General features: G+C 42.9%; 1 protein-coding gene across 7 annotated transcripts in view; it reads left to right on the top strand.

Annotated features, from left to right (window-relative positions):
- The first annotated feature begins 932 nt into the window (after positions 1-932).
- The window catches only part of CDS1 (CDP-diacylglycerol synthase 1), an 88,055-nt gene continuing 73,630 nt past the window's right edge, over positions 933-15,357 (top strand). For 2 of the 7 annotated variants that reach the window (XM_064285629.1, XM_064285634.1), the window contains exon 1: positions 939-1,091. In XM_064285629.1, coding sequence (XP_064141699.1) covers positions 975-1,091 — 117 coding nt within the window. In that variant the 5' untranslated portion in view covers positions 939-974. Of the gene's footprint in view, positions 1,092-15,357 lie in introns of all 7 variants that reach the window. The other 5 variants (XM_064285632.1, XM_064285631.1, XM_064285628.1 and 2 more) reach the window with 5 other exon arrangements.

Raw genomic sequence — 15,357 nt, 5'->3', positions numbered from 1 at the left:
GTCCTGCCTGACAAGTTTCTGCTTCTGGACGCCTCTGAACCTCTGACACGCCTCAATCGAGCGGGTGCAGCCGTGGAGTCATTTGTAGGGGTAGCCCTGAGTGCTGTCAATATTGCCCCGGGACTTCCAGCCCTCACAGCTGCTCTGTGAGGAGCCTCCAAGTTCTTGCTCCGCACTTGCACGCACCGCGCACGTGCCTCTTCCACCTCCCGGCTCCTCTCTCTGTCTGCCGGCCTGCGCCCCTCCCACCTAGTCTCCAGGCCCCCACCTGCCTGCCCGCGGGAAGGGGGCGGAGTCGTGGGGCCTCCTGACGTCACCCTTGCGAGAGGGGGCGGGGCTGTGGGAACCGCAGTGCAGCGCAGAGGGGCGGGGCGGGGCGGGGCCTCGGGCGCGTGACCTGGCTGCGGGAGGCAGGAACCAGGAGAAAGGTGTGGGGGGCCGGGCCCTGGCGATTCTGGAGTCTGGCTCCGGGAGGCGGGGCGGGGAGTGGCGGGGCTGAGGCGACCGGTGCCCTGCGAATTGCTAAAGCGGGTCAAGCTTCCTTCTTCGCTCCCCGCCCCTTCTTCTCCTCCCACCTGGGCCTCTGCCTGGAGACGCGCACCTGGCAACCGGCGGCCGCGCTCCGCCGCGTCCCCGCCTTCTCTGCTCCCGCGGGTGCCCAGAGCCTGCCCCGCACCCCGAGGCGGCCCCCGGCGCCCGCTCCTCGCCCTTGGCCGGCGCTGCGCTCGCTGTACGCGGCCGCGAGCGCTCGCTCGTTGATGCCGTTTTGGGGGTGACCCCGCGCGGCGGCGGCGGCGGCGGCGGCGGCGGCGGCGGCGGCTCCTGCTCCATGGTAGCCGGGTGTTAGTGGCCGCGGCAGTGCCGGACTCGGGTGCGCGGCGCCGGGGTGGCAAGGCGGCCGGCCAGCGGACCCCGCGCGTGGCTCGGGTTTCGGGGCGCTGGAGGAGGCCGTCGCGGCCACGCGGGAGCGGGCGATGTTGGAGCTGAGGCACCGAGGGGGCTGCCCCGGCCCCGGGGGAGCGGTGGCGTCGCCGCCCCGCGAGGGAGAGGCGGCTGGCGGCGACCACGAAACCGAGAGCACCAGCGACAAAGTAAGTAGAGCCGCGAGAGAGCTACACCTGCTTTTGGCTGGGTCCTGGTTTGGGCAGGTACACCAGGGAGCAAGGATGGGGCCCACGGAATATCAGGTGAAGGTGCGGGCTGCCCGCTGCCCCTTCCTTCCTTCTGGCCGGGCTGCATTTGCTCCTTTCTGCAAGTGGGGTCAAGAACCCGGCCCCGGTGATGGTGCGCGTCCCAGGAAGACGATGACAGCTGCCCGGGAGAGCTGGATGATTCAACTTGGCTACAGTTTAGCGTCTTTCCAGTCCAGCCGTCTCCCCGGGGTCTGGGGCGACACTAGAACCAGGATGGAACCTGCCACCTTAGAAGCTACGGTTTCCCAGCAGCTACCACCTCACTCCTCTCCTGAGTAGAGGGAACAAGTTAGTGAGGACTAAACTCGAGACAACACCTACGGTTCTAACATGTCATTGGATCGTGACGCTAGAGGCTTGGCTTCTTGTGCTACCCGATCAGCACTTTCGTCTCCTTCGTCGTTTTTCAGTATAATAGGTTTTGGAGGCTTTAGAGTATCAGACACCTGACACAATTGTAATCTTCCAGCTGCTTTTGATTCCGCGAAAAGACAGTGCAGTTCCTCTGTCTACCGGTAGATTTTATCTAACCTGGCACGTTGATTCCTGAGGATTTTTCACCTTTTTTTTTTAAATAGATTACCCTTGTTTCACATTTAAGAATAAGTATAGGTAATATCACTATTCTATTTAAAGCTAGAAAAGAACCAAATTTAGGGCTTTTTAGATAATTAAGTGGCATAAGTAGGAACTTTTGAAAAACGTAGTTTAATGACCATATGGACTTGTTGGTTTAGGAAATTGAGCAAGAGAATAGATTGTTTTATAAAAATTTGTTTATAAAATTCCATTTTATTCAGGAAGCCCAAAGCACTTAAACTATTCCTAGAAACATTCTTTTCTGGGATTAGGTACTGCGATATGAACTGCAGAAGTGAAGTGGCTTGCCCAAGGTCAAGTCAGTGCCCTTTTGGAACTAGAACCTAAACTTCCTGATTGCTTTTGTGGTCTGTACCTTTGCTGAGACTCATCGGCGGTTCTGACTGGGGAACGTTCCACCTTCTGCTTGATGTAACCCATGTTCTGGGATGGATTAGCCAGGAAGCAAGGTACACACAGGCTTAACTGTGTTTATTTACTAATCTGCGGTACACAGTCTCACATGGGATTCAACATATCTTTGGTGTGGTGAAAAAGAGGTGAAATTGTGCACTACAGATTAGTAAGAAAGCACAAGTAATCCTGTGTGTACCTTGCTTATTGGGTAATCCATCCTTGCCATGTTACGAAGCCCTAGTAGGAATGTGTCATAAATATGCAAGAAATAAAAAGCTTAACAGTGATGTTAGGACTGAAATTTTAGAATTAGTGGGATGACAGACCCTTTTTTCCTATCCTTGATAAAAAAATAATGAGAGCATGTGATAGAACATATGTATCAAGGAATTATCCAAATATAACAGTTTTCAGCTACCGAAGTTTGAGGTTACAGAGCTAGAAACAGTGGGCTGAAAATAGTCTTTGTGAAAATCGCCTTGGAAACTAGACCAAAAATAGAATTAATTAGGTTGAGTTTTGTTTTGTTCCAGAACTAGTATAGTTTAGAATCAAGGAAATACCTGCTTCCCCATGTTGACTTCCTTAACTAGAAAAAGCTAACAAGCTTTTGTAAGATTAAACACGTTCAGGAAGCCATGCAGAACATACCTTTTGAATTAATTTTTTAAAATGGAAAACTACTTATGTGGTTTGATTTGACTCAGGGCTGTTGTCTCTAGATATCTGTGGCTGGGTTACCTCACTGCATATTTATTTATTAATTTATAAACACTGTACTGCTGGTTGTCATTAGTAAATCCAGCTGGATTTTGCTTTCTGAGAGTAGGCTTCACCATATGTAGACTGTTTTGTTAAGATTTCTTGGCTAATGATGAGCGTATTCAAACTGTCTAAAATATTGCTGTACTTTTAGAGTTTTATCACAAGGAAGTCCTGACTTGGTAAGCTTCGAGACATTGAGCTCTGTCCTTCTGTCTTTTCTTATCTGGGTATGTATTTGAACACACCTGTATTTCCAGGTCAAGGACTATTTTAAAATCAGTTTGCATAATAAAAAAACCCACTGCTGTCGAGTTGATTGCGACCCTATAGGACAGAGTAGAACTGCCCCATAGAGTTTCCAAGGAGCGCCTGGCGGATTTGAACTGCTGACCTTTTGGTTAGCAGCCATAGATAGCACTTAACCACTACGCCACCAGGGTTAGTTTGCACAATGGAGGCTGGTTAATATTTGGTGCTTCCAAACGTTTTAAGTGCCTTCTCTGTTTAAGTTGCAACAAAGGCAAAACTCTTGGGGAATTAATGAAGGATGTGTATTATATCCTGCTGTTATAGTACATTCCCATGCATTGCTATTTCATGGTCTTTTAATAATGGTATTATTAACGTGACATTCCCATTGTGCAGGAGCTGGAGAGTTAGGCTGAAAAAGGCTTCCTTTCCAAAGAATTAGCAAGTGAAAAAAAGTGCCTCTTACCCGCAGGGCAGTGTTCCAGGTTGTTAAATGCTGGAGTGGTACTTGAAAGATGATGAGGACCACCCCCCCAAGGAGCCCCACCTCCCAGTAGATTTACTAGAAGTCTGTACAAGGCTCATTTTTAAGCACAGATGGCATGGTTGGACTTTACACGGAGACAATAGGAAAAGCTTTCAAAAGGGGGGTCAAGTGAGGGTTGAGCTTGGGATGAAAAGATGCATGGAGACTTGTTAGGTAGTCAACTGTTGGAGAAAGTCATCCCAGGCAGAGGGCTAGGCTTAAAAAAAAAGGCTTAGGGAACTGAAATTAGTTTGGTATTGCTAAAACATGAACTACGTGTATTTGGGAGTTGGGGTGGGAAGCTTGAGAGTCTTGCGAAGGAGGTTAGATTTTATTCCATGGACTCTGGAAGCTTTTGCAGAGGTATTAGCCTATCATTCTGGCAGTGGTATGGAGATAGTATTGAAGGGGAAGAGATCTGCCACAAAAAAGATAGGAGGGTACTACAAATGGTATAGATAGTAGGGAATCATAGACTCATAGAGCTTCAAGGGATCTTAGAAACAATTAGTTCAACCCAATCATTTTATGTATGTGTGTATATATATGTATATCTATGTAAATGATAATAAATTTGCTCCAGAGTATTGTTGTTATTGCCCAAAATGATCTAGAGCAAGTAGCAGATCTTACCTCTGGACTCTGGTCTCATTCTAGGATTAGTGTGACTGGAACACAATTACAGTGCCAATTTTAGGGAGTGTCTTAGTTTCTAGTGCTGCTGTAACAGAAATACCATAAGCGGGTGGCTTTAAATGAACAGAAATTTATTTTCTCACAGCTCAGGGGGCTAGACATCCAAATTCAGGACACCAGTCCTAGAGGAAGGCTCTCTCTGTGTCAGTTCTGGGGGAAGATCCTTGTCTCTTTCAGCTTCTGTAGCCCTGGCTTCCTAGGTTCCTTCACAAGGCATCTATCTCGTCCTCCCACTCTACCCCACAATTTGTACTTCCATCTCTCTGTCTATGCAAGTCTTTATAAATCAGAGTGATTAGGTTTAGAACACACTCTACACTGACATGGCTTCTTTAACATAACAAAGGAGACCCTATTCCCAAAAGGGATTACATCCATGGCTATAGGGGTTTGGATTCCAGAGCAGCATATTTTAGGGGGACACGATTCAATCCATAACAGGGAATATGATAAGAAATGACCAAGGAGCAACCAGCAAAATTATCAAATTTACTGAAGGTTCAGTTGACGTAAAATAACATAAATTTATTGTGTACCAAATTAGCAGGGAGGTTGTCGTGCAAATAATTAAGAACTCTGAACAAGACTAAACCAAACACATTACTGTCAAGTCTATTCCAACTCATAGCAATCCTATAGGATAGAGTAGACCTGCCCCATAGTATTTCCAAGGAATGGCTGGTGGATTAGAACTGCTGACCAGGGCTCCTAGTTAAGGGCTCACTACTAGTGAAAAAGTTGGGGTTTGAACCCACCCAGAGGTGCCACAGAAGACAGGCCTGGCAGTTTGCTTCCAAAAGTTTACAGCTTTGAAAACCCTATGGAACAGTTGTATTCTGTACATGTGGGTTGGAATAGACTCGAAGCAGCTGATAGCAACAACCCAATTAGCATAGTTCTGTAACTCAGTAGGACTAAGAGTCATAATAGTGCTTGTAGAGCAATTTTGAGTTTACAGGATACTTTTACATCTCACTTTATTTGATCCTCACGACTACGTGTTAGGAGTACCACCATTTAATAGCTGAGAAGAAAGGCACTGGGAATGCCAAAAGGTCAAGTAGGTGAAGGGAATTAGAGAGTCAATGAGGACAGGATTGAGGTGGCTGACCACAGGTTAGGGAGGGAAGGGAAGTGGACTGAAGCCCCAAGTGGGCTGATGAAGCTCTGAATGCGTAAAGAGGTATTGAGCAATTCAAAATGGAGATTAAGACCTGAGAGAGAAGGGAACACAAACACATTGAAGCTGTGGCCAGTAACAGGGAACCCTAGTGGAATAGTGTGGTTTCAGATAAGGTCCCTGGTGTGCTTGTGCATGGTGGGCTGTGGCTTTGAAATAAGTTTCGGTTTGTGAAGTTGAGGGGGAGACAATCCAGAGGCCAGTTAATGTCTCTCCTTCCTCATTTGAGATCTGTGCAATTCCTTTCCTAAGCACTCTAATTTTTTTTTTAACTTTTTATTTTGGAATAATTTAGATTTACAAAACAGTTGCAAAGGTAGTAGAGTTTCTGTGGACCCATCACTCAATTTTGCCTAGTGTTCATATTCTATATAATCCTGGTACATTTGTCAAAACAAGAAATTAACATTGGCGCAACATTATAAACCAGACTATAGATTTTATTCAGATTTCACCAATTTTTTAACTGATGTTCTTTTACTGTCCTGGGATCCAGTCCAGAATGCCACATTTGCATCTTGTCTGCTGTACTTTTTAACTAAACCTTTATTTATTTCCTGGAAATCATTTCTTCATTTTGCCACGCTTCAGTGTGGCAAAGACTAAGGTGTTGCTTGCAGATGTAAGGAATATTTTCTATATATATTTTTTCATTTAAATTTAGCCTATTAATAAAATACTAATATTTAGATCTGTTGTTCGCTGCCATCGAATTGGCTCCTGACTTATGGTGACCCAGTACACAACCTGGTCCTGTGCCATCCACATGATCCCTTGTGGAGGGGACCACTGTGATCCATAGGCTCACAGTCATTGGCTGATTGTTGGAAGTAGATTGCCAGCTTTCTTCCTAGTTCATCTTAGTCTGGAAGCTCCACTGAAATCTGTTCAGCATTTTAGCAGTATACACAAGCCTCCACTGATAGAAGGGTGGCGGCTGTGCCTGAGGTGCATCGTCTGGGAGTCAAACCTGGGTCTCTCGCATGGAAGGCAAGAATTTTACCACTGAACCAGACTTCTAGAATATCAGCTAGGCTGACGCTGTCCCCTCGTCGATCAGTCCTTATTCAGTATCGCCACCTAAATAATTTTCTGTAGTTCAACTTTTACTATTTGCGGTATATTCATTTTATATAACATTTTTTGAATGTAGTATATTCTTTCTCTGTAGCATTTTTTGATAAGACAGAGATGAGTTTTTGGCTTTGGTAGTGTTTTGGAGGGGGGAAGGGCAAGGTTAGAATTTGAGAATTAGAAGTTCTGTTTAAAGCAAGTCTTTCAGTGTGAGAATTTAAGATTGGGTAAGGATCACAATAAGGAGCCCTGGTGGCACAGTGGATCAGGACTCTGCTGCTAACTAAAAGGTTGGTGGTTTGAACCCACCAGCCGCTCCGTGGGAGAAAGATGTGGCGGTTTGCTTCTGTAAAGATTACAGCTGCCCTTCAGGGTTTCTATGAATCGGCATTGATTCTATGGCAATGGCCTTGGTAGGATCACAACGTAACGGTTTGGGATTGCCGGAAAAGAAATAGCAAGGTAAAGATTTTGAGGTGAGGGGTTCGAAAAGTCTTAGGACAAAAACTGTTGATGTTTCCTGTTGAAGAAGTTGATGTATCTTTGGAAAGTTCTTATAGTGAACTAACTGTGAACTCCTGTGCAAGAGTTTCCTGGAATTGTGTAATTATGTTAATGAAGATTGTGAAATAGGAAAGTGGTGTTAATGCAGGCAATAAGCTATATGAGGGTAAGGGGAAAGGTAGTTTGACATTCTTATGTTTTATATTTTATTTCAGATTTCTAAAGAATACCCCAGTGTTACCACATGAATTTTACTTACATTTACAATCTTGATTTTAAATACATTGTTTTGTTCTTATTTTGAGGAATTTTGCCATAGGATGCCATCAGCTACCTCAGGCTTTGGAGGTATGCTGCAATGGACTTTTTGATGTAAACAATATTTTCTTTGCCATAAATGGGAAAAGTAGAACAATTTAAAATAGTCCTCTGGAAAATTATCTCATAAAGAAAAAATGGTATGTACATATGTAGTATAATTATACTTTGTGTCCTTTCATTCATTTTTATAAAACAGACTTTAATATGTTTGCACATCAGTGACACAGCTAACTACAGGGGTTTTGTGTATTTGTTTTCCTTTAGCTATTTGTATTTGGAGATGCCTTTTTAAAAATACAGGTTTTATTTCGCTCAGCATAATGTTTTCAGGCTCCTTCTATACTGTAGCATGTATCATCAAGACTTCATTTCTCCTACTGGCTGATAGTATTCCATTGTATGTATGTGCCACATTTTATTTATCCATTCATCTGTTGATGGACGTTTAGGTTTTTTCCATCGTTTGGCTATTATGAATAGTGCTGCAGTGAACATTGGTGTACAAGTCTCTTTTTGAGTCTCTGCTTTCAAGTCTTTTGGGTATATACCTAGAAGTGAATTGCTGGGTAACATGGATATGTTATCAGGAGGGACCAGTCCCTGGAGAAGAACATCATGCTTGATAAAGTAGAGGAGGTCAGCAAAAAAGAGAAAGGCCCTTGATGAGATGGATTGACACAGTGGCTATAACAATGGGCTTAAGCACAGCAGTGACTATGAGGATGGCACAGGACTGGGTAGTCTTTCATTCTGTTGTACATAGGGTCGCTGTGAGTCAGAACCAACTCAATGACACCTAACAGCAACAACATGGTAGTTCTATTTTTATTTTTTTGAGGAACTGTTACCCTGTTTTCTCACAATGGCTGTACCATTTTGCATTCCTACCAGCAATGGAAAAGGGTTCCAGTTTACCCACATCCTTGCTAACATTTGTTATTTTTTGATTTTTTTTTTCTTAAATTTTAGCCATCCCAGTGGGAGTTAAATGGTATCTCATTGTGGTTTTGATTTGCATCTCTCTGATGGCTGATGACACTGAGCATCTTTTCATGTGCCTGGTGGCCATTTGAATGTCCTCTTTGGTGAAATGTCAGTTCAAGACCTTTGCCCATTTTGTGATTGGGCTATTTGTGTTTTGTTATTAAGTTGTCTAAGTTTTGCATTTTTTTTTTTGGCTATTAAATTCTTATCAGATATATGGTTTCCAAAGATATTCTCCTAGTCAGCAACTTGTCTATTCACTTTTTTGGTAAAGTCTTTTGATGAACAAAATTTTTTAATTTTTATGAGGCCCCGTTTAGCATGTCTTGATACCTGCTATGGTATGGATGGAGCTTGAAGACATTATGCTGAGCAAAATAAACCAACCACAAAAGGACAAATACTGTATGACCTCGCTTATGTAAAAAGACAAGAAAAGGCAAATGTACAGAGACCAAAGTTTATTGGTGGTTACCAGGGGTGGGAGGGAGGGAGGAAAAGGGGGATTAATGGTGATGGAAAAATCACATTGATTAAGGGTGCAGTTGCACGGCTGATTATTGTAATTGCTGTCAATGAATTGTACGCCTGTCAGATGTTAAATTGGCAAAAAGTTGTGTGATACAGTTATAACAATGACAAGGGAAAAAAAAAAAAGTGGCTGCTGAGGCTGCTTATGTACAGCCAGACACCTTATGGGATTTGGTTCCTTGGTTTGAAGATTTAGGATCATGGTTTTATGGGACATCCCAGTTAATTTGCCTAATAATGTATTTAGTACTTCTGTTCTAGGTTGTTGTGTATTGCCCGTGGTCTTAAAACCTTGCAAACAGCCATCCAAGGCACAACAATTAGTCTCTATTGACCTGGAGCAACAGAAGAAGAGGGAGAGTCAGTAATAGAGGAATGTGTGGCTAATTGCTTCTACAAACAACTGCCTCCTTTGCTATGAGACCAGAAGAACTGGATGGTGCCTGGCACCATTACTGAACATTTTGACCAAAGATTCTATAGAAGAATCCTGATCACATGGGGGGAAATACAGAACCGTATTTCAAATTCTCATGGACTCCAGACTTTCTGGAGCCATGGAGGATGAACCTCTGAAACTATAGCCTTGAGATAATCTTTAAACCTTAGACCAAAAATATCCCCTGAACTCTTCTTAAAACCAAACAGTAGTTTAGCTTAACTTGTAAAAAATGGTCTGTCTTCAGCATTATGCTCTTTTAAGAACTATTTATATGGGGTCAAATTGACAACAGGAACTTGAAAAATTAGATGGGAACCTTAGGGGGCAATGAGTTTATGTTAATGAGGGAGGAACAACTCAGAAAAGGAGGGTAAGAATGGTTGCACAACTCAAAGAATGTAATCAGTGTCACTAAATGGTACGTGTAGAAACTGTTGAATTGGTGTATGTTTTGCTGTGTATATTCTCAACAACAACAAAATAAATAAAATTTGGGGTAAAAATGAATGTTTTAATTCAATATAAGAAAAATAAGGCATTTAAGAATTTACTAACATAATTTCTAAGTGTGGTTTGGTTCCATATGTTCAGTAAATGCTTGTTGGATACCTATTATATTTGAGGCTTTGACCTTTTTAGTGTGTGTGTGTGTGGCTCTTTATGCTCTCCCTATCTTTGAGAAAAGGGCAGGATTCGTTTGCTGCCCAACAACTAATTATAGTACTATAATACTAACACCTTGGAGTGTGGACTTTAACTGAATGGTATAAAGATAATTTATCAATGTAAAGAAGTTCCTGAGTGGCTCAAACAATGCGCTCAGCTGCTAACCAAAAAATTGGAGGTTCGAGTCCACCCAGTGGTACCTCAGAAGAAAGACCTGGCAATCTACTTCTGAAAAATCAGCCATTGAAAACCCTATGGAGCATAATTCTACCCTGACATACATGGGGCCACCATGAGTTGGAGTTGACTCCATGGCAATGGCTTTTATTTTTTTGTATCCATGTAAAGTGATTTATATCTTGCAAAATACTCACATACATAAAATTCCAATTCCAATCTTTTAAATAATTCGGTAGGCAAGTGACATGGATTGAATTGTGTCCCCCAAAAATTAAGTGTCAACTTGGCTAGGCCATGATTCCCAGTATTGTGTGATTGTCCACCATTTTGTCATCTGAGGTGATTATCTTATGTATTGGAAATCCTGGAAACCCTGGTGGCATAGTGGTTAAGTGCTATGGCTGCTAACTAAAAGGTCAGCAGTTCAGATCCACCAGGCATTCCTTGGAAACCCAATGGGGCAGTTCTACTCTGTCTGTAGGGTCCCTGTGAGTCAGAATTGACGGCAAGGGGTATTGTAAATCCTGCCTCTACGATGTTAATGAGGCAGGATTAGCAGCAGTTATGTTAATGAGGCAGAACTCAATCTACAAGGTTAGGTTGTATCTTAAACTAGTCTTTTTTGAGATATAAAAGAGAGAAGCGAGCAGAGAGGTGGGGGACCTCATACAACCAAGAAAGTAGTGCCAGGAGCAGAGTATGTCCTTTGGACCCAGGGTCACTGCACTGAGAAGCTCCCAGACCAGGGGAAGATTGATGACAAGGACCTTCCTCCAGAGCCAACAGAGGAAATCTTCCCCTGGAGCTGGCACCCTGAATTTGGACTTCTAGCCTCCTAGACTGTGGGAGAATAAACATCTGTTTGTTAAAGCCGTCCACTCGTGGTATTTCTGTTATAGCAGCACTAGATAACTAAGACAACAAGGGAGATAGCTGTAGTTTACACACGAGAGAACTAAGGTTTGAAAACTTCAACACCCTGCTCAGGGTCCCACGGTATTTAGAGCTGGAGTTTACCCTAAATTTTCTGACTAAGAAATGTGAAGAAGAGATTAGATATGAGGTTCTGAACTTATAAAACTAAAACATTTACTTTCTTAGGAAATTTTTTACTCTATTACTACTTATATGATTTCTGATATGTGAAGTTAGTGTTAGATAAGAAACTTTTAGCTGAAAACCTGTAATTCGGTGAGTTCAGGCATCTGGATAGAAGTCAGACAAAAATGTTCCTAGTAATTTCTTCGTTTATTTTATGATTGATTAGTAAAAGAAGTCACTATCTTTAATTTTACTTTATAGCTGTTTATAAGGCATCCTGGTGGCACAGTAGTTAAATGCTTGGCTGCTAACCAAAAGGTCAGTGTTTCGAACCCACTACTGGCTCCTTGGGAGAAAAGACCTGGAGACAGGCAGCCTAGGAAGCTCTATAGGGCAACTCTCCTCTGTCCTGTAGGGTCACTGTGAGTTGGAATTGACTGGACAGCAAACAGTAACAGCCAGATATGTATTGTAAACCTATTGTAACCTGTTGTACCTATTGTAAATGCTTTGATTTATTTAGTTGGGAAATTGTTTAGAACTTATGAGAATGGCATCACACTTTGAAGTGACTTCCAAAACGCAGAGAAACTAATTTCATTAATGACCAATTGATTATTGATCATTCCTGAGCTATGCCAAGTTTAGTTTTCTCTCTAAATGTTTACTTATTTCCTTATCTACAAAGAGAGGTCAAAGTTATTTTTCATGTCGTGTCATTGAATGTTTGTTTGCTTAAGAGTTTGTGATTTTAACCTTTCTTTTAAATATAAATGGGAATGTGCAGGCAAAGAGAGACAGGAGCCTGGTCCAACAAGAGGAGCCCCACACCTATGGAAAATTAAGGCTGCTTTTTGCAAACTCGGTGGCTGAGGAAGCAGTGTTGCCGTCCTGCTTCCTGGCTGTGGTTGCAATTCCCCTTATTTGCCAGGAGTCATGGCCAGCTATTTAAGATCTTCATGTAAGGCTGATGAAGCCAATCTGACTTCATCATCTGGCTGACCCAGGTGGGACCAAACCCATGGCAGTTAAGTTTGAGCTCACTACCATCCCTTGACCCAAGCAGGTCATTTAAAAAAACGACGTGGCACTGTGGGGCAGTAAATATTTATTGAGCCATCTGGGACTGAATATTTTCCCTTTATATATAAAAATCCAGGTCTGGAAAACAAAGTCAGACCCGTATCTCTCTCAGAGTTTCGTTTCTTGCCCACTTTTATTTGCACTTGAACTGTCTCAGGGTTGATGCTTTGCACAACTCAAGGAGACATGATTCGTGTAGAGTTCAATGCAGATGGTGCTCTTAGAATTCTGCTTGTGGTAGTCCTACCTACAATTTATATTGCTTTCAGTAAATACGGAGTTCATCCAAAAGGATCATGATACAAGGAACACTTAGGTGTCTATCAGTCAGTCAGTCTCCAGGGTGACCTGTTCTCCCAGAGGTAATCACAGCTTGAATTTTATGTTTACCATTGCCTTCCTTCCCTTGATAGGTTTAGAATATATGTTTGTATCCTCCAACACTATATTGTTCAGTTTTGATTTTTTTCTTAGCTTTTTACTATAGGTTTTCAATAATATAGAAAAGTTAAAAGATTAGTATAGTGATGGTCAGGTGTATCTGCCACTTAACAATTGTTAGAATGTTGCCAAATTTGCCTAATCCTCCCTTATATGTACAGATAAATATTTTGTTGGTGAACCATTTGAAAATAAGTTGCCTTCCAGTGTCTCTCTTAAAATAAAGACATTCTACATAATCGCAAGTACCATTATTGTGTCTAAAAAACTCAACAGTAATTTCCTTATCCCTGTATGCAGTTCATATTCAAACTTCCCTAAAGTGTCTACCATAGGGTCCCTGCACACACACTAAGATCCAGTCAAGGTTCACACATTGCAGAAAATATCCAGGAACAGACTTCATTATTCTTACCTTATATACTTGTTTCTCCTTTGAATGGAGGCAAGGCAGCAGAGCTGCAAGCATTATTTCACTTAGTCCTGAAAAAGTGAAGTGACCTACGGAGAGTTTAGCACTAATAAAATCTCAGGTAAAATGCAAATTTGTGATGACACTGGTATTTCACATTTGAATAAAACTCCTCAATATTCTAAGTTCTATTATCCCGTGAATTTTGCCTCTAGGGATCTTTATTTTTAATTAGGAATTTAAGACTTACATAAACAAAGCCATAAAACATATCAGAAAAACAAAACAAACCTCATTGCCGTGGGAGTTGATTCCAACCCCATGTGTTACAGAGTAGAACTGAGCTCCATAGGATTTTCTTGCCTATAATCTCTATAGAAGGAAATCTCCAGGCCTTTCTTGTGCCATACTGCTGGGTGGGTTCGAACCACTAACCTTTAGGCTGGTAGTCGAATGCAAACCATTTGCACTACCCAGAAACCTCATGAAACATAGTCTGATTTTAATGTGTAACAGAATGGAGTATCATCTGCTACCTGAATTCTCCTAATGATGTTCTGTGATGTCCCTCATTCAGTGATGAACATAACGTATTCATAGGTTGCAGGATGAAGATACAGACATCTTTGGGGGACCATTTTTCCACTTACAATATGCACCGTAAAGACAGGCTTTCTAGAAGTGACATCTAAATAGGTGCTAGCCAGGCAAAGCTAGGCTGGAGGAGGAAGAATGTTACAAATAGAAGGATCAGCATTGCAAAACACTGAGAGGTTAAGACTGTGTTCACACCCCGGAGAGCACAGGAAGTTTTGTAGAGAATGGAGAAGGAGGGAGAGCATGACCAGAGCCATGGCTGGAAAGTAGAAGTTGCTGAGTTTATAAACCCTGTTAAGAAGGTTGGACTTGATCTTAAGCAGTGGGGAGCCACTGGAGGGATTTAAGTGGTGGAGTGACAGTAAAACTTGCCCTTTAGTGAGGCATTTTATGCACTGATGAGGCACATCTCATTTTCTCTTATCCTGGTTTCAAGACCTGATCGCACAGTGGTTAAAGCGCTCGGCTGCTAATCAAAAGATCGGCAGTTCAAACCTACCAGCTGCTCCTTGGGAGAAAAGTGTGGCAGTCTGCTTCTGGAAAGATTTGCAGCCTTTGAAACCCTAAGGGACAGTTCTACTCTGTTCTATCAGGTTGCTGTGAGTCGGAATCAACTCAAGGGCAGTGGGTCATGTTGTGTTATGCCTGATCAGAACAGCATGGTGGTGTGCTGGACCATCCAGTCACCTGTCCTTCAGTGGGGAATAGAAAGAGGGCTGCAGAGAAACATTGGGAGGACTAATCTTTTCCTTTTCAATCCAAATTTCAAGAGGAGGCCTTATTGATCATAATTACTAAATGTAGAAAGGTTATATGATAAGGATCAATATGAATCCAGTCCCCCAAATGTGGAAATTGATCCAATTCTCCTATTCCCACTTCTTCATCCTTGTCACCAGCCACCCCTGTAGCACTCTCTGACCCTAGCTGCGCAGAGCTAGGACAGAGCTCATAGGCTAAAAGCACACAGTCAGTCAGACCGCTACATAGGCAGACGCCAGCTGCAAGTTTGGGGAGTTCACGTAATACCTCCACCTTCTGACCTGAATGACCACAGATTCAGGGCTACCTTTTCAGAATGCCAGCCACAAGCTTGGGAGTCTATGTGACACTCTTACTTTCTGAACTCCTGGCTCCCACTGCCCCTTTGGGTTCAGTAATTTGCTGGAGTGATTCACAGAACTCACAGAGTGTGCCATACTTAAGACTACAAACGTATTGTAACCAAAAAGGACACAAATGAAGAGACTCATAGGGCGAGGCCTGGGAGGGTTCCCAAAGTGCAGCTTTCGTGTTCCAAAGGACTCAGTACCCTCCGGAGAACAGATGTTCTTGCCAACCAGGAAGCTCTCTGAGCCTTAGGGTTCTGGCTTTTTGTCTGCCAGTCCTGTGTGATAGGCTAAATCATGCCCCTTTAGACTAGGTGATATCAGCCTCCCAGATGAGTCTTTTTTGGTCGGGCCAGACTCCACTTGC

Source organism: Loxodonta africana, chromosome 5 (assembly GCF_030014295.1).
Source record: "Loxodonta africana isolate mLoxAfr1 chromosome 5, mLoxAfr1.hap2, whole genome shotgun sequence".
Classification (NCBI taxonomy): Eukaryota; Metazoa; Chordata; class Mammalia; order Proboscidea; family Elephantidae; genus Loxodonta; species Loxodonta africana.
The sequence above is the reverse complement of the archived record's forward strand: the minus strand, read 5'-3'. Positions and strand labels throughout refer to the sequence as shown.